The sequence below is a fragment of the Panulirus ornatus genome, chromosome 5, assembly GCF_036320965.1.
Source record: "Panulirus ornatus isolate Po-2019 chromosome 5, ASM3632096v1, whole genome shotgun sequence".
Taxonomy (NCBI): Eukaryota; Metazoa; Arthropoda; class Malacostraca; order Decapoda; family Palinuridae; genus Panulirus; species Panulirus ornatus.
In genome coordinates, this window is record NC_092228.1 from 326925 (window position 1) to 348667 (window position 21743).

Here is a 21743-nt window from a genome sequence, read left to right on the forward strand (position 1 = left end):
TTAATCGTAATATCATACTCTCACCTTGGAAAGTCCCCATCTAGCATTCATCTACATGCCCAAACCACCTCAAAGTATACCCTTTCACCCACTTTTCCACTCCACAATTCATTCCCTTTTTCTTTGCCATGCCACATCTCTCATACACCTCCTCATTTCTTTCTTCATTCCATCTAGTCATACCACATACTCTTCTCATATAGCTCATTTCTACAGCCTGGACTCGACCTCTGTGGCTCATTCCATGTCCATGTTGTACCTGCATAGGTCAATGTTAGGAGGAATATGCTGTCTCTAATCCTTTCTTCACTCCCATACACCTCTATCCTTCATTATTTTATTAAGGGGCCAAGTGTCTCTTCTACCTTGTACTGCTCTCTCCCTTATCTCTCCTTTCATATCATGAAACATACCCTAGATATACTTAAAATCTCTCACCTCTTCCAGTCTTTTACCCCCCACCTCCCCATATCTAAAACACATTTTACTACACTCTCTTCTTTTACTCCATAGGATTTTGCAAAATCTATACATTCACTCTGTTTCCTTTCAAACACCATTAATTCACATTTACTTGCACTGACCTTCAATTACCTACACTTACACATAAAAGACACTTGCAACTTTCTGCAACTCCTCTTCACTCTCAGCAACAACACAGTATCATTCCATGAACAAGCTTGTTACTGGCCACCATATCTCACCACCACATTCCATCTGTGTACTCATTTTCCTAAGTTTTGCTTTCATTTTTCTTATCACTCCATTCATATATATGTTAAACAGACCCAGTGGCATCAAACAGCCCTGCCTCACATCCATATGTATAATGAAACTTTTGCTCAACTCTCCATCCACTCTTACAACTGCATGTGCTGCTCTACAGAAGGCTTTCACACCATCCAACAGTTGTCCCCCTACATCCAAGAATTTTAAATTGTTAAGCCAAAAATTCCCTTCATTAAGTCACAACTCCAATTACAATATTTCAGGATTAATTCTAGATCTTGAAAAGTCCCATAATTTGGAATGTATAAACAGCTTAATAAAGGACTTCTTTATCTAGAGAAAAAAGTGAAGCATTTTACTCACCTCTGTCATCATTTTCTCCATTTCCATAAGAGCTGCATACTTCTTACCTTTTGTATGATACTGTTCCACAGTCATTGCCACCATAAAAATCTGATCCACATATCCCCCTACCTTTAAAAAAAAAAACCTTGCTCTTAACTTACACTGCATTCAATCATTTCCATTACTCTATCAATGAAAAGTCTTGCAAACACTTTTCCTAATAAACTTAACATACTTATTCCCCTATAATTGCTTCATACATCCTTAGCACCTTTCCAATCCTCAGGCCCAACCTGTTTCCATGCTAAATTACATATCAAATGCATCCACAACTCCAATTACAATAGTTCAGGATTAATTCTAGATCTTGAAAAGTCCCATAACTTGGAATGTATAAACAGCTTAATGAAGGATTTCTTTATCTAGAGAAAAAAGTAAAGCATTTTACTCACCTCTGTCATCATTTTCTCCATTTCCATTAGAGCTGCATACTTCTTACCTTTTGCTTGATACTTTTCCACAGTCATTTTCACCATAAAAATCTAATCCACATATCCCCCGACCTTTAATAAAACCCCTTGCTCTTCACTTATACTGCATTCAATCATTTCCATTACTCTATCAATCAAAACTCTTGCATACACTTTTCCTAATAAACTCAAACAGACTTATTCCCCTATAATTGCTTCATACATCCTTAGCACCTTTCCCTTTGGATAAAGGAACAATAATAACTTTCATCCAATCCTCACAATCCTCAGGCCTAACCTTCTGTTTCTATGCTAAATCACATGTCAAATGCATCAACAATATTGCACTTTCTCCTCCATACTTCAGCATTTCAACCATAATCCAGTCAATTCTACATGCCTTTTCTACCTTCAGCCTCATTATCACCCTTTTTACCTCCCTTCCTGCTATAGGCCCTTACACTTATATCCTTTTCCTTCCATCCTATATACCCATGCATATAGCAACTGCTGCCTCACCTTCTCCTTCATTCATCAGTCCTTCAAATACTCTTTCCCTCTTCCTTTTACCTCCTCCTTTTGATTCAGCTACTCCAGTTTCTTACTTCTCACATTATCATTTCATCTCTTACATTCACCTCTTTCCATTTTTTCAAGTCCTTCCAGTACAATTTCTTACTTTCCTTAAATTTTTCACTCAACTTTCTTTCAAAATCTTCATGGATTCTTTCTTTGATTTCCTCCATCAGCTTCTTAACATTCTGATAACACATCTTATATTCTTTCCTCCTCTGCTGAACTAGTACATTCCTTTCAAGCAATCTACTAATTGCCTTTTACATTTTTTCAACAGCATTTCTAAGTTGTGTTAGTTGTGTTAGTTGTGTTACTGGAGTGATAGTTTTCATACATGGTGTTTTGACAAGAAAATAGTGAAATTGGAGAAAAATGTAGCTTAGACATTGAAGCTTATTGATACAGTGGTTAAATTGATGAGAACTGCTACTAACGTTTGTGTAAATAAATTATACATTTCCTTTTTCCATAGCCAGAGGTTGAACCATTATGTGACATTCATTTTTTCATTCATTTCAAGCTAGAAGTTTCAGTTTTCTAAATTGTTTCTTACATTTTTCATATGTATATATATGTATGTGTGTGTGTGTGTATATGTGCGTATGTATGTGTATGTGTGTGTATGTGTATATGTATATATATATGTATATTATCCCTGGGGATAGGGGTGAAAGAATACTTCCCACGTATTCCTCGCGTGTCGTAGAAAGCGACTAGAGGGGACGAGAGCGGGGGGCCAGAAATCCACCCCTCCTTGTATTAACTTTCTAAAATGGGAAACAGAAGAAGGAGTCACGCGGGGAGTGCTCATCCTCCTCGAAGGCTCAGAGTGGGGTGCCTAAATGTGTGTGGATGTAACCAAGATGTGAAAAAAGGAGAGATAGGTAGTATGTTTGAGGAAAGGAACCTGGATGTTTTGGCTCTCAGTGAAACGAAGCTCAAGGGTAAAGGGGAAGAGTGGTTTGGGAATGTCTGGGGAGTAAAGTCAGGGGTTAGTGAGAGGACAAGAGCAAGGGAAGGAGTAGCAATACTCCTGAAACAGGAGTTGTGGGAGTATGTGATAGAATGTAAGAAAGTAAATTCTCGATTAATATGGGTAAAACTGAAAGTTGATGGAGAGAGGTGGGTGATTATTGGTGCATATGCACCTGGGCATGAGAAGAAAGATCATGAGAGGCAAGTGTTTTGGGAGCAGCTGAATGAGTTTGTTAGTGGTTTGGATGCACGAGACCGGGTTATAGTGATGGGTGATTTGAATGCAAAGGTGAGTAATGTGGCAGTTGAGGGAATAATTGGTATACATGGGGTGTTCAGTGTTGTAAATGGAAATGGTGAAGAGCTTGTAGATTTATGTGCTGAAAAAGGACTGATGATTGGGAATACCTGGTTTAAAAAGCGAGATATACATAAGTATACTTATGTAAGTAGGAGAGATGGCCAGAGAGCGTTATTGGATTACGTGTTAATTGACAGGCGTGCGAAAGAGAGACTTTTGGATGTTAATGTGCTGAGAGGTGCAACTGGAGGGATGTCTGATCATTATCTTGTGGAGGCTAAGGTGAAGATTTGTATGGGTTTTCAGAAAAGAAGAGTGAATGTTGGGGTGAAGAGGGTGGTGAGAGTAAGTGAGCTTGGGAAGGAGACCTGTGTGAGGAAGTACCAGGAGAGACTGAGTACAGAATGGAAAAAGGTGAGAACAATGGAAGTAAGGGGAGTGGGGGAGGAATGGGATATATTTAGGGAATCAGTGATGGATTGCGCAAAAGATGCTTGTGGCATGAGAAGAGTGGGAGGTGGGTTGATTAGAAAGGGTAATGAGTGGTGGGATGAAGAAGTAAGAGTATTAGTGAAAGAGAAGAGAGAGGCATTTGGACGATTTTTGCAGGGAAAAAATGCAATTGAGTGGGAGATGTATAAAAGAAAGAGACAGGAGGTCAAGAGAAAGGTGCAAGAGGTGAAAAAAAAGGGCAAATGAGAGTTGGGGTGAGAGAGTATCATTAAATTTTAGGGAGAATAAAAAGATGTTCTGGAAGGAGGTAAATAAAGTGCGTAAGACAAGGGAGCAAATGGGAACTTCAGTGAAGGGCGCAAATGGGGAGGTGATAACAAGTAGTGGTGATGTGAGAAGGAGATGGAGTGAGTATTTTGAAGGTTTGTTGAATGTGTTTGATGATAGAGTGGCAGATATAGGGTGTTTTGGTCGAGGTGGTGTGCAAAGTGAGAGGGTTAGGGAAAATGATTTGGTAAACAGAGAAGAGGTAGTGAAAGCTTTGCGGAAGATGAAAGCCGGCAAGGCAGCAGGTTTGGATGGTATTGCAGTGGAATTTATTAAAAAAGGGGGTGACTGTATTGTTGACTGGTTGGTAAGGTTATTTAATGTATGTATGACTCATGGTGAGGTGCCTGAGGATTGGCGGAATGCGTGCATAGTGCCATTGTACAAAGGCAAAGGGGATAAGAGTGAGCGCTCAATTTACAGAGGTATAAGTTTGTTGAGTATTCCTGGTAAATTATATGGGAGGGTATTGATTGAGAGGGTGAAGGCATGTACAGAGCATCAGATTGGGGAAGAGCAGTGTGGTTTCAGAAGTGGTAGAGGATGTGTGGATCAGGTGTTTGCTTTGAAGAATGTATGTGAGAAATACTTAGAAAAGCAAATGGATTTGTATGTAGCATTTATGGATCTGGAGAAGGCATATGATAGAGTTGATAGAGATGCTCTGTGGAAGGTATTAAGAATATATGGTGTGGGAGGAAAGTTGTTAGAAGCAGTGAAAAGTTTTTATCGAGGATGTAAGGCATGTGTACGTGTAGGAAGAGAGGAAAGTGATTGGTTCTCAGTGAATGTAGGTTTGCGGCAGGGGTGTGTGATGTCTCCATGGTTGTTTAATTTGTTTATGGATGGGGTTGTTAAGGAGGTAAATGCAAGAGTTTTGGAAAGAGGGGCAAGTATGAAGTCTGTTGGGGATGAGAGAGCTTGGGAAGTGAGTCAGTTGTTGTTCGCTGATGATACAGCGCTGGTGGCTGATTCATGTGAGAAACTGCAGAAGCTGGTGACTGAGTTTGGTAAAGTGTGTGGAAGAAGAAAGTTAAGAGTAAATGTGAATAAGAGCAAGGTTATTAGGTACAGTAGGGTTGAGGGTCAAGTCAATTGGGAGGTGAGTTTGAATGGAGAAAAACTGGAGGAAGTGAAGTGTTTTAGATATCTGGGAGTGGATCTGGCAGCGGATGGAACCATGGAAGCGGAAGTGGATCATGGGTGGGGGAGGGGGCGAAAATTCTGGGGGCCTTGAAGAATGTGTGGAAGTCGAGAACATTATCTCGGAAAGCAAAAATGGGTATGTTCCAAGGAATAGCGGTTCCAACAATGTTGTATGGTTGCGAGGCGTGGGCTATGGATAGAGTTGTGCGCAGGAGGATGGATGTGCTGGAAATGAGATGTTTGAGGACAATGTGTGGTGTGAGGTGATTTGATCGAGTGAGTAACGTAAGGGTAAGAGAGATGTGTGGAAATAAAAAGAGCATGGTTGAGAGAGCAGAAGAGGGTGTTTTGAAGTGGTTTGGGCACATGGAGAGAATGAGTGAGGAAAGATTGACCAAGAGGATATATGTGTCGGAGGTGGAGGGAGCAAGGAGAAGAGGGAGACCAAATTGGAGGTGGAAAGATGGAGTGAAAAAGATTTTGTGTGATCGGGGCCTGAACATGCAGGAGGGTGAAAGGAGGGCAAGGAATAGAGTGAATTGGAGCGATGTGGTATACCGGGGTTGACGTGCTGTCAGTGGATTGAATCAAGGCATGTGAAGCGTCTGGGGTAAACCATGGAAAGCTGTGTAGGTATGTATATTTGCGTGTGTGGACGTATGTATATACATGTGTATGGGGGGGGTTGGGCCATTTCTTTCGTCTGTTTCCTTGCGCTACCTCGCAAACGCGGGAGACAGCGACAAAGTATAATAAAATAAATAAATAAAAAAATTCTAATCTCATCTGTCTCTAACACATTTCCCTTTTAATTCCTATATCTCATGACCTTGAAACCAACTACTAATTCTACAACCTTTAACAGTCTTTCTTGAAACATCTAAAACATCTTATTCACACATGACTGCATTCCTACATGTACAGCACTTCCATCTAAACTTTAAGTTATCCTCCTTTCATACTCCTCCTTGCATTCTTTCTGATTCATCTTCTTACTTGCCAACACTTTTACCTCTCCATTCTTTCTCAAACATACTTCCACTTCTCCCTGATTCTCACCCCTCAACAAAAACTGCGAAATGGTCAGTCTCCAAAGAATACTCTCACAACTCTAGCATCCAGCATAGCCTTTCTCAACCTTTCATCCACTGCTATATGATCAGTCAATCCCTTTTGCTCTTGTCTTCCATCATTTCTCATCCATGTATACTTATGGATCATCTTGTGCTGAAAAAAGGTATTTGCAAGGAATAAACCCCTCTAAGCACAGACATCTACAAGATAACTACCATTCTCATTTACTTCAGGCACTCCCACTTACCATCTTCCCAATCTCAACACATCCCACCTTTGCAATCACATTACCTATTACAACCACCTTTCTCTCCATCTCATAACCATATAAACATTAATTCAAATTTCTAAAGAAATGCTTCACTTCATCCTTACCTTGCAAAGTCTTCACATTCACAGGTGCATAAAAACACCTATGCATACTTCACAATTCCAATTTTTCCTCTCAACAACCCTATGCTTGATCCATTCCGTTCATGCTCTGCAACACCCTCCCCTACTCTAAGTGATAGCACAGTTGCACACTCTTCTTTCCCTCTTCCCTAATAATTATCATTAATCCCCATCCATACCACTCCTTCATTCACACCCTCCCATAACTTGCAATCATCATGTCCATTTTCACACTCATTACAACCTGCCTAAGGATACTGGTTTCCTCAATCCCCTGCACATCCAAATTATAACTTTTGGATTTCTTCACTTATACTGCATTCAATCACTTCCATTACAATTATGGTTGGGAAAGAAACCTGGATGTTTTGGCTCTGAGTGTAACGAAGCTCAAGGGTAAAGGGGAAGAGTGGTTTGGGAATGTTTTGGGGGTAAAGTCAGGGGTTGGTGAGGGGACAAGAGCAAAGGAAAGAGTAGCACTACTCATGAAACAGGAGTTGTGGGAGTATGTGATAGAGTGTAAGAAAGAAAACTCTAGATTGATATGGGTAAAACTGAAAGTGGATGTCGCGAGAGGTGGGTGATTATTGGTGCATATGCACCTGGGCATGAGAAGAAAGATCATGAGAGGCAAGTGTTTTGGGAGCAGCCGAATGAGTGTGTTAGCAGTTGTGATGCACGAGACTGGGTTATAGTGATGGGTGATTTGAATGCAAAGGTGAGTAATGTGGCAGTTGAGGGAATAATTGGTGTACATGAGGTGTTCAGTGTTGCAAATGGAAATGGTGAAGAGCTTGTAGATTTGTGTAATGAAAAAGGACTGGTGATTGGGAATACCTGGTTCAAAAAGAGAGATATACATAAGTATATGTATGTAAGTAGGAGAGATGGCCAGAGAGCGTTATTGGATTACATGTTAATTGATAGGCACGTGAAAGAGAGACTTTTGGATTTTAATGTGCTGAGAGGTGCAACTGGAGGGATGTCTGATCATTATCTTGTGGAGGATAAGGTGAAGATTTGTAGAGGTTTTCAGAAAAGAAGAGAGAATGTTGGGGTGAAGAGACTGGTGGGAGTAAGTGAGCTTGGAAAGGAGACTTGCCTGAGGAAGTACCAGGAGAGACTGAGTATAGAATGGAAAAAGGTGAGAGCAAAGGATGTAAGGGGAGTGGGGGAGGAATGGGATGTATTTAGGGAAGCAGTGATGGCTTGCGCAAAAGATGCTTGTGGCATGAGAAGCGTGGGAGGTGGGCAGATTAGAAAGGGTAATGAGTGGTGGGATGAAGAAGTAAGATTATTAGTGAAAGAGAAGAGAGAGGCGTTTGGACGATTTTTGCAGGGAAATAGTGCAAATGACTGGGAGATGTATAAAAAAAAGAGGCAGGAGGTCAAGAGAAAGGTGCAAGAGGTGAAAAAGAAGGCAAATGAGAGTTAGGGTGAGAGAGTATCATTAAATTTTAGGGAGAATAAAAAGATGTTTTGGAAGGAGGTAAATAAAGTGCATAAGACAAGAGAACAAATGGGAACATCGGTGAAGGGGGCTAATGGGGAGGTAATAACAAGTAGTGGTGATGTGAGAAGGAGATGGAGTGAGTATTTTGAAGGTTTGTTGAATGTGTCAGATGATAGAGTGGCAGATATAGGGTATTTTGGTCGAGGTTGTGTGCAAAGTGAGAGGGTCAGGGAGAATGATTCAGTAAACTGAGAAGTAGTGAAAGCTTTGCAGAAGATGAAAGCCAGCAAGGCAGCGTGTTTGGATGGTATTGCAGTGGAATTTATTAAAAAAAAAAGGGTTGACTGTGTTGTTGACTGGTTGGTAAGGATATTCAGTGTATGTACAGCTTATGGTGAAGCGCCTGAGAATTGGCAGAATGCTTGCATAGTGCCACTGAACAAAGGCAAAGGGGATAAAAGTGAGTGTTCAAATTACAGGGATATAAGTTTGATGAGTATTCCCGGGAAATTATATGGGAGGGTATTTATTGAGAGGGTGAAGGCATGTACAGAGCATCAGACTGGGGAAAAGCAGTGTGGTTTCAGAAGTGGTAGAGGATGTGTGGATCTGCTGTTTGCTTCGAAGAATGTATGTGAGAAATACTTAGAAAAACAAATGGATTTGTATGTAGCATTTATGGATCTGGGGAAGGCATATGATAGAGTTGATAGAGATGCTCTGTGGAAGGTATTAAGAGTATATGGTGTGGTAGGCAAGTTGCTAGAAGCAGTGAAAAGTTTTTACCAAGGATGTAAGGCATGTGTACGTGTAGGAAGAGAGGAAAGTGAATGTCAGTTTGCGGCAGGGGTGCGTGATGTCTCCATGGTTGTTAATCTGTTTATGGATGGGGTTGTTAGGGAGGTGAATGCAACAGTTTTGGAGAGAGAGGCAAGTATGCAGTCTGTTGTGGATGAGAGAGCTTGGGAAGTGAGTTAGTTGTTGTTCGCTGATGATACAGCACTGATGGCTGACTCAGGTGAGAAATTGCAGAAGCTGGTGACTGAGTTTTGTAAAAACTGTGAAAGAAGAAAGCTGAGAGTAAATGTGAATAAGAGTAAGGTTATTTATTAAGTACAGTAGGGTTGAGGGACAAGTCAATTGGGAGGTAAGTTTGAATAGAGAAAAACTGGAGGAAATGAAGTGTTTTAGATATCTGGGAGTGGATTTGACAGTGTGAAAGGCAAGAACATTATCTTGAAAAGCAAAAATGGGTATGTTTGAAGGAATAGTGGTTCCAACAATGTTATATGGCTGCGAGGCATGGGCTATAGATAGGGTTGTGCGGAGGAGGGAGGATGTGTTGGAAATGAGATGTTTGAGGACAATATGTGGTGTGAGGTGGTTTGATTGAGTAAGTAATGAAAGGGTAAGAGAGATGTGTGGTAATAAAAAGAGTGTGGTTGAGAGAGCAGAAGAAGGTGTATTAAAATGGTTTGGTCACATGGAAAGAATGAGTGAGGAAAGATTGACAAAGAGGATATATGTGTCAGAGGTGGAGGGTACAATGAGAGGTGGGAGACCAAATTGGAGGTGGAAGGATGGAGTGAAAAAGATTTTGAGCGATCGGGGCCTGAACATGCATGAGGGTGAAAGGCATGCAAGGAACAGAGTGAATTGGAACGATGTGGTGTACTGGAGTCGACGTGCTGTCAATGGATTGAACGAGGGCATGTGAAGCATCTGGGGTAAACCATGGAAAGTTTTGTGGGGCCTCGATGTGGAGAGGGAGCTGTGGTTTCGGTGCATTATACATAACAGCTAGAGACTAAGTGTGAACAAATGTGGCCTTTGTTTTCTTTTCCTAGAGCTACCTCGCCCACATGCGGGGGTAGAGGGTTGTCATTGCATGTGTGGCGGGGTGGCAGCAAGAATGAATAAAGGCAGCAAGTATGAATTATGTACATGTGTCTATATGTATGTGTATGTGTATATATGTAACTTTAAAATGTATAGGTATGTATATGTGTGTGTGTGTGGATGTGTATGTATAAACATGTGTATGTGGGTGGGTTGGGCCATTCTTTTTTCTGTTTCCTTGCACTACCTTGCTAACGCGGGAGACAGTGACAAAGTATGATATAAAACATAAGAGATTTCTTCACTAGCTCCCCCCTCCTTTTACTCTCACCAGTCATCCCATTTACATTCACCACCATCACCCTCAATTGCTCATTCCATCTACTCACTGGCATAACTTGTAAACTAAAGTGCCACTTCTCAGCCTTTTGTGCCTCACCCTTGACAAGCCACTGGCAGAGAGCAACTCCAACACAGTATTTCCTAGGGGCAGAGGGGCTCCCAAACTGTAAGAAAAACTGAAAACCCAACCACATTTCAAGTGTTTGGCAGCATTTGAAAAATAAAATACTACTGTTTTCCTGATGGAGTCTGGCAATGCTTCCCCCTTCTTTTACACCCTAAAGGGTGTAACAACAATGTCACCACAAGGAGGTAGAATGAGAATTGAATACTCCTGAAAACTAGAGTATCCCCTTGAGGCACTAAAATTAAAACGTTTTCCCAATTTTGAGCCCATACCACAGTAGCAGCATCTCTTAACCTCATTGGTTATGATATTGCCACTGTGAAAATATTTCCTTATCCATGAATCTAAATGCAATTCTAATATCTGCAAGCATCCAGATGGGCTCCTTAACTACTCACTTAAGGTGGGACTCTGGCAACTGGTTAGGGAAGATGTCAACTCTCAAGTCTTTCTCACAATCAGATTAATGCATCTCATTTCCTGTTATATGATAATCATATTGATGCCTTATTCTAATGTGAGCTATCATCACTGCTTTGTATTCTCTAGGACTGAACTACATCAAATGTGTCAAACCTACTTTGAAGTCTATCAAGGTCCCCTTGTGAGGCAATGCAACCTCCATGCTTTTTACTTGCCTCATGACCTTTAAATCAGCTACAAAACATACTCAGGTAGAGGCCCATTCCTTCTGGAAAGTCATCTTTGTAGATCAAGAAGAATAATTGTCCCATAAAAGAGCCCGACAGCACTCCGCTGGTGATCTCAACCCATTTGAAAAGGCTCCTCCTACATACATCCTTTGTTCCCATCCAGTACGATACTTTTCTGTCCACTGAAGGAATCTCCTCCTTATTCCTGCCTGATGACTAAGCTTCTTAATCAGCCTTCTACGTGGTAGTGTCAAATCTTCTTTAGCAGTCCAGATAAAAACATCCATCCAACTTTTCTTTTTGTTTAAAACAGTTCACTCTGTCCTAGATATCCAAAAGGTTCATTTCACATGACCTCCTTTCCCTATAACCATGCTATCTCACATTTAGGTAATTTTTCCTCTGTAAAAAGTCATCCATTTGCTCTGTGTTATCTTTTCCAGAACCTTCCAGGCTGTTCTTGTCATGGATACTGATCTATATCTCAGTACCTGTACCTAGTCTCCTTTCATATAGACAGGTTTGATGTTTGCCCTCTTTCACTACCTTGTCACTTTCCCTTTCTCCAGCAACAGCGACAGTATTTCAAGTGTTTTGTCAAATGCATATGCATATATCACCACATACAGTGAAATTTCTTCAGGAACATAAGCCTTACATGGGTCAAGTTCAATTTGTATTGTTAATGTTTCTTCTGGATATCTCAATGCTTTCCAAAGCTTACTCTCCATTGTAACTCACAGGTGTTGGGGTTATAATGTCTTCCATTGTGAAACTACTTTTGAACTTATCATTCATTTTCTCATGTCCTTACTTCAACCTTAACAATTTTTCCCTCTAAATCCATTTGTGTGTAATAACCTATTTGTACTCTATAGGAGGGGAGTTTTACAGTTGGGGACCCAACTCCTGAATATTCTCTTCTACCATACAACTTAATTTTCTGAATGCTGTTTGCACTCACTATGTCTTCAGTCATTTCATTCTAATCACCCACCACCTTTATGCTATAAAAGTGCCTCTTCACATCTTTCTTAACAATTTTCTTGCTAAATTTCATGTTATGTTCTCTATGCTATCCCTTCATCTCAAAAACCTGCTCTGTCCACATCATCATTTTTTCTTAAAGTTAAAAAGTTAAGGGTCAAGGTCAAGTTATCACTCATTTTCCTGTCCTCTAAGGTGGTTATATCTAAGGCCTCTCTATGCTGCTATCATCAGGACTTTCTCCAATAATTAGCTGCCTGTGCTTCTTTAGGTGTGGTGACTAATCTCGAGATGTGAACAGCTTCTTGAATGTTTCCTTATTCATGCATAGCAACCAAAGACACTCAACAGCATCACAATGAAACAAAGATCCTCCCAACATAGTTCCAGCTCAGCATTATTAGCACACAATTCTACACAATAGCACACGACACATAAAACCAAAAATGTAATAAAAATATGTACCTCTGGCATCCAATTGACAGACCAGAATTTTTGTTTTTTATTCTTAATGACAATGTCTCTAAGATCCTTAATTTCCTCTACTATCTCATGATATCCTTCATGGTCCTTAAACTGATTTTCAGTTTCTTTTAACTACTCAAGTTATCTCAACTTCTGGTCTTTTTGATTTTAACAATTCCCCATAACTTGATCTTCAAACAATTGCTCTCTTGTGGTTCTTCCTTCATCTCTATCTCTTGTATCTCCCAGTGGATCTTGGTGTGACTGACTAGTCTTGGCACATATCTTTATTAAAGTCCATATTAAAGTTAAGTCCAATCTAAAACAAAGTTTCTATCACAGAATTTGGCTTTGTTAGTTAAGGCCTTCTTTTGCTGTGACCCATCTTTATTACTTTACAATCATTTAGATTGAACTTCATCAACCATGTATCAGACCAACTTTGGTGTCTGTCAAAGTATTATTATAAGGTGATGCAATCCTTCATGCTTTTTGCTTCTCTCATGACCATTTAATCATCAGCAAATACATCAAAGTAGGAATCCATACCATCAGGTAAGTCATTTACATAGATCTAGAAGAGTAATGGTCCCAGACTAGGACCCTGTTGCACTTCGATGGTGAGTTCGACCTACTTTGAGTAGGCTTCACTGGCATGCATCCGTTATTCCTTTCCATTTAGGTACACTTCTATCCATTGAAGAAGTTCCTGCATTTGTGTTAGAAGTAAAATGTTTGAAGACAATATTTAGTCTGAGGAGGGTGAACTGAGTAAGAAATGATAGGGTAAGAGAGGGGTTTGAAAGTAAGAGGAGTGTGTATGAGAGAGCTGAGGAGGGTGTGCTGAAATGCTTTGGACATATAGGAGAGTATAGATGTAGGATGAGGTTGGAACAAGGAAAAGTGGGAACTGAAGAGGAGGTGGAAGGATGGAGTGATGACACTTTGAGTATTTGAGGCTTGAACGTGCGAGTGGGGGTAAGCTGTACATGAGACAGAGCAAACTGGAGCAAAGTTGTGTACATGGGGCAACATGTCAGTGGACTGAACTAAGGTATATGAAGCAGTCAAGGGAAACCACAGAAAGGTCTGTGTGGCTTGACTGCGTATAGAAGGTTCTGGATTTGGTGCTTATATATGACAGATAGAGACCAGAGGTGATCAAGATGCCATGCTTTGTGTTCCTGGTGAACAAGTATAAAAAATATATATATTTTCTTCCTGCTTTTGCACTTATTTGCTGTTTCTCAGTTAATTAAGTAGTGCCAGGAACATATGAAGAAAACAACCTCATTCACTCACATCCAGTCTCTAGCTCTTATGGATAATGCACCAAAATCAGTGTCCCCTATCCACAACCAAGCCCTTCAGACCTTTCTATGGTTTCCCCTGACCATTTCACATGCCTTGGTTCAGCTAAATGACAGCAAGTTACCCCCTGTATACCATATTGCTCCAGTATACTCTATCCCATGCATGTTTCACACCCTCCTGCATGTTCAGGCTCAGAATGCTCAAAGCATCTTTCACGTCTTTCCATCTTCCCCTTGGTTTACCCCCTTTCCTTGCTCCCTTTGCCTTCTTTCCATCTTCTCCTTAACACCCCTTTTCCTTGCTCACTCCACCTTTCCATCTCCTCCTTGGTTTACTCCTTTTCCTTGCTCCCTCCACCTTCTTTCCATCTCCTCCTTGGTTCACCCCTTTTCCTCATTCCCTCTGCCTAAGACATGTATTCCCTCTTAGTCATCTTCTCAATAAGTCCAAACTATTTCAGCACAGCCTCTTCAGCTCTTGCAAAACATTCCTCTTAATACCACACCTTTTTCTTGCCCTATCCTTTTTTATTTGATCCATCCTTTTCCTAAAAGGTGCTGTCCTCACACATTTAATTTCCAGTACATTCAGCTCTTCTGTACTTTGTCATCAGGGCCCAAACCTTGCATCCATACACTGGTGGGACTACTATACAATCAAACATACCCATCTTTGCCCTTAAAGACACTGATCTCCCTTTCCACAGATTCTGCAATGTGACCAGGACTTTCACCCTCTTACCTACTCTGACTCACTTCAGTTGCAAAGGTTTCATTCACTGTTATGTACTCTCCCAAGTACCTACAAAACTCCCATTACTCAAAGGCCTCTCCATCCAAACTCATATTCCAAATAACCTGTTTCTCTCCACAGCTAAAGTTAATAATAACCTTACTTTTACTCACGTTTACTGTCAACTTGCTCTTTTTACACACTCTCCCATACTTAGAAACCAGCTTCTACAGTTTCTCACTTGAATCTGCCACTAGCACTATGTCATCAGCATACAATAATGAACTCATCTCCCAGGCTTCCCATTCCTGGCAGACTGCTCAACTGCATCTCTCTCTAAATTTCTTCCATTCACCTCCCTCACTACCCCATCTGTAAACATATAAAATAACTATGGTAACAACACATACCCCTGTTAAAGACCCACCTTCACTTGGAACCACTCACCCTTGTCTCTTCCTGCTTGCACACTTACAGATGTTATATGTGTCACGTGTATCTCACCTACAAAGCAATAAATCCAATTCAAAACATCCAGCATGTGATCAATGAAACCTAGCCTTGCACATTTCAAAAAGTATAGTACATATATGGAGGTTGTTTCAAGGCCCCAGGAATATTTTCATGTCACAGAAAAGGATATATTTTTGACACCAGTGAGGTAAATTCAAATTTTGGAGTCTATGGCTATGAAGGCTTATTTGGATATATATGAACAATGCAGCAAAAGGATGAGAAAGTATGCATGCCATTACCCATTCTGTCCCTTAAGTCTATACTGTATCACTGGGTATTGAAAAAGTTTTGCCTTCAGCAAAGAGTTTCACAAGAATGATAAAATATGATGCTGCAATTGTACAGAAACTGCAAAACTGTCAACTTATAAAGGTAACAGAACACTTCAACTTTTTCTGCCTACAAAAAAGAAATAATGTATATCCAAAATACCTAATAATCAAAAGCAGACAATGCACAATTTACAACCACAAAGTCTATAAACAATTCTAACAATCCATGCATGATTCTCTCCTTGATGTAAAAGGATGCTGCATGAGGACCACTAAGCCTCAGCTCCCTTACAAGAATAAGAACTTAGCAATTCCTTCCCACTCACTTCAAATCCAACCAAGTTCCTCTCATCAAGCATATGTTGTAGTTATGTAACCCAAGCCAGTTCTTAAAAAAGACTTCATACCAGTCACCACATAAAGGAAAATGTCAAGAGAGGAGAAGATGGAGAAGCTTTTATTGGGCAACAACCACTATACAAAGACAGAAAAATCATAAAGCTTAAAAGCTAGAGACCAGCCCATTCCACATTCCCAGGATGTGCTTTATAACCCGACATGCATCATTATCATTATATATGTGCTGGAACATGCATTTATACAACCAGATAACAGTGCTAAAAACAAAAGATTTACATTTAAAAGACTAAAACTGTGCCCATGGATACAAATTACATGCATTCTACTTTTAGCACTATATACATGGCAATTTTCAAAGCTATCATATCTACTCATAAGAATAACCCTGAAGCTTAAATACTAGTATATACAGCATTATTGTTCAAGAACAGCACAAGATTGTACAGCAAATAAATACTTCACTCCACCAGTGATGCTGTTTCACTCAATACCTCTGACATCTAAGGAAGCATTACTGAATAAATGGTGGATAAAAATTCTTATAGTGAAAAAAAATGGTAAAAGTGAATTACTATATGAATCATTATGAAATAGCTTTGTATAATGTATAGTCCTTGAATATCAAGATACAACCATCATCTATCAGCTTGAGAAAGACAAATAAACGAACACAAAGTCAATTTGAGAACATTCCAGTGATCAAAGTGTTGCTCTTTACATAATAAGGAGTCAAAATGGACAATGAAACTAGTTTAGATAATAAATCGAACACCCCTGAATCTCTTTTATGGGGTTCCTGTAACTTCAATGCTGCACTCTAATCAGAAGCAGGGAAATAATGGACTCATTTGCAGAGACATTTGTTAACAAGACTGTACTCCCTTTTGCCCACTGATGACGATACCTTGCCAAAGGTGACCTCAATAGTGTTGTAACCACATGCAGGCAAATTCTTGTAACACCCCGCTTTAATTTCTTTTTTTTTTTTTTTTTTTTTATACTTTGTCGCTGTCTCCCGCGTTTGCGAGGTAGCGCAAGGAAACAGACGAAAGAAATGGCCCAACCCCCCCCCATACACATGTACATACACACGTCCACACACGGAAATATACATACCTACACAGCTTTCCATGGTTTACCCCGGACGCTTCACATGCCTTGATTCAATCCACTGACAGCACGTCAACCCCTGTATACCACATCGCTCCAATTCACTCTATTCCTTGCCCTCCTTTCACCCTCCTGCATGTTCAGGCCCCGATCACACAAAATCCTTTTCACTCCATCTTTCCACCTCCAATTTGGTCTCCCTCTTCTCCTCGTTCCCTCCACCTCCGACACATATATCCTCTTGGTCAATCTTTCCTCACTCATTCTCTCCATGTGCCCAAACCATTTCAAAACACCCTCTTCTGCTCTCTCAACCACGCTCTTTTTATTTCCACACATCTCTCTTACCCTTACGTTACTTACTCGATCAAACCACCTCACACCACACATTGTCCTCAAACATCTCATTTCCAGCACATCCATCCTCCTGCGCACAACTCTATCCATAGCCCACGCCTCGCAACCATACAACATTGTTGGAACTACTATTCCTTCAAACATACCCATTTTTGCTTTCCGGGATAATGTTCTCGACTTCCACACATTTTTCAAGGCTCCCAAAATTTTCGCCCCCTCCCCCACCCTATGATCCACTTCCGCTTCCATGGTTCCATCCGCTGACAGATCCACTCCCAGATATCTAAAACACTTCACTTCCTCCAGTTTTTCACCATTCAAACTCACCTCCCAATTGACTTGACCCTCAACCCTACTGTACCTAATAACCTTGCTCTTATTCACATTTACTCTTAACTTTCTTCTTCCACACACTTTACCAAACTCCGTCACCAGCTTCTGCAGTTTCTCACATGAATCCGCCACCAGCGCTGTATCATCAGCGAACAACAACTGACTCACTTCCCAAGCTCTCTCATCCCCAACAGACTTCATACTTGCCCCTCTTTCCAAGACTCTTGCATTTACCTCCCTAACAACCCCATCCATAAACAAATTAAACAACCATGGAGACATCACACACCCCTGCCGCTTTAATATATAGTATTAAACAATGGGGACTATATAACAATATCACTGTTATATAAGGCAAACACTGGGTCCCTATAAATGACAAGGTTATGGTACACCCTAAAACAAAGCAAACACAAAAAAATGACTGCTGTATCGACAAGAAGTTCTAAAGCTTTAGTGTATACCAGAATCACAGTCATCAAAAAGAATAAATAAATGAATTAGTTGAAAAATCTTGTGCTTTCCTCCACTTTATAGGGTGGCCAATACAAAATCTTAACACCAGGATTCCCATACACTCCATATCACTCCATTAGAATATTCCTTTCATAGGTGTATTCTCACACTTTTATCCATATTGCTCTTGGCCATTAAGTCCATCCTCATTCACATCAATCAGTTAGTTACATTCATTCAGTCATTATCTTCAAGTCAAATATTTAGTCATAAAGTAACTCAGTATAGTATTACACGATTCTTACGATTAACATCCATCAAATTTCTGTAACTCAAATGAATTTTGTAATTCCTCACCTTACACAATCTCCAAACATCAAGCGTCTGCATATCATCTACCAACAATTCTAGGAATTGAAGACCTATTTCTATGAACATATAAATGAAAGTGCTGTACATCTTTAAACACATAACATACCTAATAATTTACAAATTTTCCTTTGTTCACCTCAACTTCAAAGCCACAACAGAGATGTCTTTCAAAACTCCAATTATTTCTCATTCCATTTTACTTCTACTATTGTTGATAGTAACCCATCCCTCACAATAATGATACTCATCATATGGAAACTTGCAGCAACATAACTTATAAATTAGAAAAAAAAATTGTGATACAGAAGGTTATGAATATTTTTATGATATCTTAAATCTCAAACCGAACAATGAGAACTTGCATTGCCTGAAGTTCTACCATATGTTAAATATATGGCCACAAAAAAATTATGTCAGCTCATCAATCCCCAAAAATATGTACATGATGATGAGTGCCTTTGCCTGATTCTAAATGTGAACTTCCTATAACTTTGTACTCCTGAATCATAGCACTTGCAAAAGAATTCATTTTCCTCTAACATCTGTTTGTAATTAACACAAGACCATTTTCTATGAAAGAGTCCTAGTGTTACTTAGGACCTCTTTCTAAAGGTTACTGTAGTCCAAAACTGCACTACTTCTAGTAGCAAAGAAATATAGAATCCTTTGGAGTGAGAAGTTCTTAGGCGAGACTGTACTCCTAAAGATATAGCCTTGCCAAAGGTGAATTTTCACAGGCACTGTAACTTCTTGCAGGTACAGCCCAGTAACACCTCCCTAACTAATATACACTTATACAATTACAAGGCATAAAATCTAATCAAACTCTCAACTTCAAAAGGAGTACATACTGTGAAATATGAAATTTATATCATGTACCAGTACTGTTCTAGAATTATCAAGCTAAAAACAATGTAATGTTAGAATAATGCATACACAGGACCAAACGATGAGGTGTAGTGAGAGTAAAACTCCCTCCTAAAACTGAAAAAATAGGCATCAAACAAAGAAATACATAGATACAAGGGTTATGACAATGTTCTGCATACATACATACATACACGTGCCTTTATCGAGGCAGGAATTAAACAGCACAACAGTAGAATGTTTCTTACACGGTTGTTTTTGAAACCCTGTGTTGTTGTAGCGGATAACCAGGCACTTCATGAGTTACTCACAGTGAAGGATGATCACTTTGAAGCAGGCATGGATGAGTATTATGACCTCTTTGGAAACAATCTTCTTTTCATGAATGGTCCTGAGGCAACACTTACAAGAAGGCTTCTCTATCCCCTGTTCAATGAGGAGGCTAAAACTGGTTACAAGGTACAAGAAATTGAAGCTTTTATTTTTTTTCCCATCATGAAAACTTGTTATTCCTATTATAATCTTAATACTAAATGCCTTTTCCATAGCCAGAGGTTGAACCATTATGTGACATTCATTTTTTTTCATTCATTTTAAGCTAAAAGTTTGTTTTATAAATTGTTTCTTACATTTTTCATATGTATATATATGTATGTGTGTGTGTGTGTGTGTATGTGCGTGTGTATGTGTATGTGTGTGTGTGTGTATATGTATATATATATGTATATTATCCCTGGGGATAGGGGTGAAAGAATACTTCCCACGTATTCCTCGCGTGTCGTAGAAAGCGACTAGAGGGGACGGGAGCGGGGGGCCGGAAATCCTCCCCTCCTTGTATTAACTTTCTAAAATGGGAAACAGAAGAAGGAGTCACGCGGGGAGTGATCATCCTCCTCGAAGGCTCAGAGTGGGATGCCTAAATGTGTGTGGATGTAACCAAGATGTGAAAAAAGGAGAGATAGGTAGTATGTTTGAGGAAAGGAACCTGGATGTTTTGGCTCTGAGTGAAACGAAGCTCAAGGGTAAAGGGGAAGAGTGGTTTGGAAATGTCTGGGGAGTGAAGTCAGGGGTTAGTGAGAGGACAAGAGCAAGGGAAGGAGTAGCAATACTCCTGAAACAGGAGTTGTGGGAGTATGTGATAGAATGCAAGAAAGTAAATTCTCGATTAATATGGGTAAAACTGAAAGTTGATGGAGAGAGGTGGGTGATTATTGGTGCATATGCACCTGGGCATGAGAAGAAAGATCATGAGAGGCAAGTGTTTTGGGAGCAGCTAAATGAGTGTGTTAGCGGTTTTGATGCACGAGACCGGGTTATAGTGATGGGTGATTTGAATGCAAAGGTGAGTAATGTGGCAGTTGAGGGAATAATTGGTATGCATGGGGTGTTCAGTGTTGTAAATGGAAATGGTGAAGAGCTTGTAGATTTATGTGCTGAAAAAGGACTGATGATTGGGAATACCTGGTTTAAAAAGCGAGATATACATAAGTATACTTATGTAAGTAGGAGAGATGGCCAGAGAGCGTTATTGGATTACGTGTTAATTGACAGGCGCGCGAAAGAGAGACTTTTGGATGTTAATGTGCTGAGAGGTGCAACTGGAGGGATGTCTGATCATTATCTTGTGGAGGCTAAGGTGAAGATTAGTATGGGTTTTCAGAAAAGAGGAGTGAATGTTGGGGTGAAGAAGGTGGTGAGAGTAAGTGAGCTTGGGAAGGAGACCTGTGTGGGGAAGTACCAGGAGAGACTGTGTACAGAATGGAAAAAGGTGAGAACAATGGAAGTAAGGGGAGTGGGGGAGGAATGGGATGTATTTAGGGAATCAGTGATGGATTGCGCAAAAGATGCTTGTGGCATGAGAAGAGTGGGAGGTGGGCTGTTTAGAAAGGGTAGTGAGTGGTGGGATGAAGAAGTAAGAGTATTAGTGAAAGAGAAGAGAGAGGCATTTGGACGATTTTTGCAGGGAAAAAATGCAATTGAGTGGGAGAAGTATAAAAGAAAGAGACAGGAGGTCAAGAGAAAGGTGCAAGAGGTGAAAAAAAGGGCAAATGAGAGTTGGGGTGAGAGACTATCAGTAAATTTTAGGGAGAATAAAAAGATGTTCTGGAAGGAGGTAAATAGGGTGCGTAAGACAAGGGAGCAAATGGGAACTTCAGTGAAGGGCGCAAATGGGGAGGTGATAACAAGTAGCGGTGATGTGAGAAGGAGATGGAATGAGTATTTTGAAGGTTTGTTGAATGTGTCTGATGACAGAGTGGCAGATATAGGGTGTTTTGGTCGAGGTGGTGTGCAAAGTGAGAGGGTTAGGGAAAATGATTTGGTAAACAGAGAAGAGGTAGTAAAAGCTTTGCGGAAGATGAAAGCCGGCAAGGCAGCAGGTTTGGATGGTATTGCAGTGG

The 21743-nt window shown here is 40.2% G+C and overlaps 1 protein-coding gene across 2 annotated transcripts in view; it reads right to left on the reverse strand.

The window, feature by feature from the left end:
- Positions 1 to 21743, reverse strand: part of LOC139747028 (uncharacterized) — a 585752-nt gene that overhangs the window by 248711 nt on the left and 315298 nt on the right. The window contains exon 11 of one of the 2 annotated variants that reach the window (XM_071658771.1): positions 1093 to 1203. The exons of the other annotated variant lie outside the window; for it this stretch is intronic. Within the exon in view, the coding sequence (XP_071514872.1) occupies positions 1093 to 1203 (111 nt within the window). The remainder of the gene's footprint in view (positions 1 to 1092; positions 1204 to 21743) is intronic. 2 annotated transcript variants of the gene reach the window in all.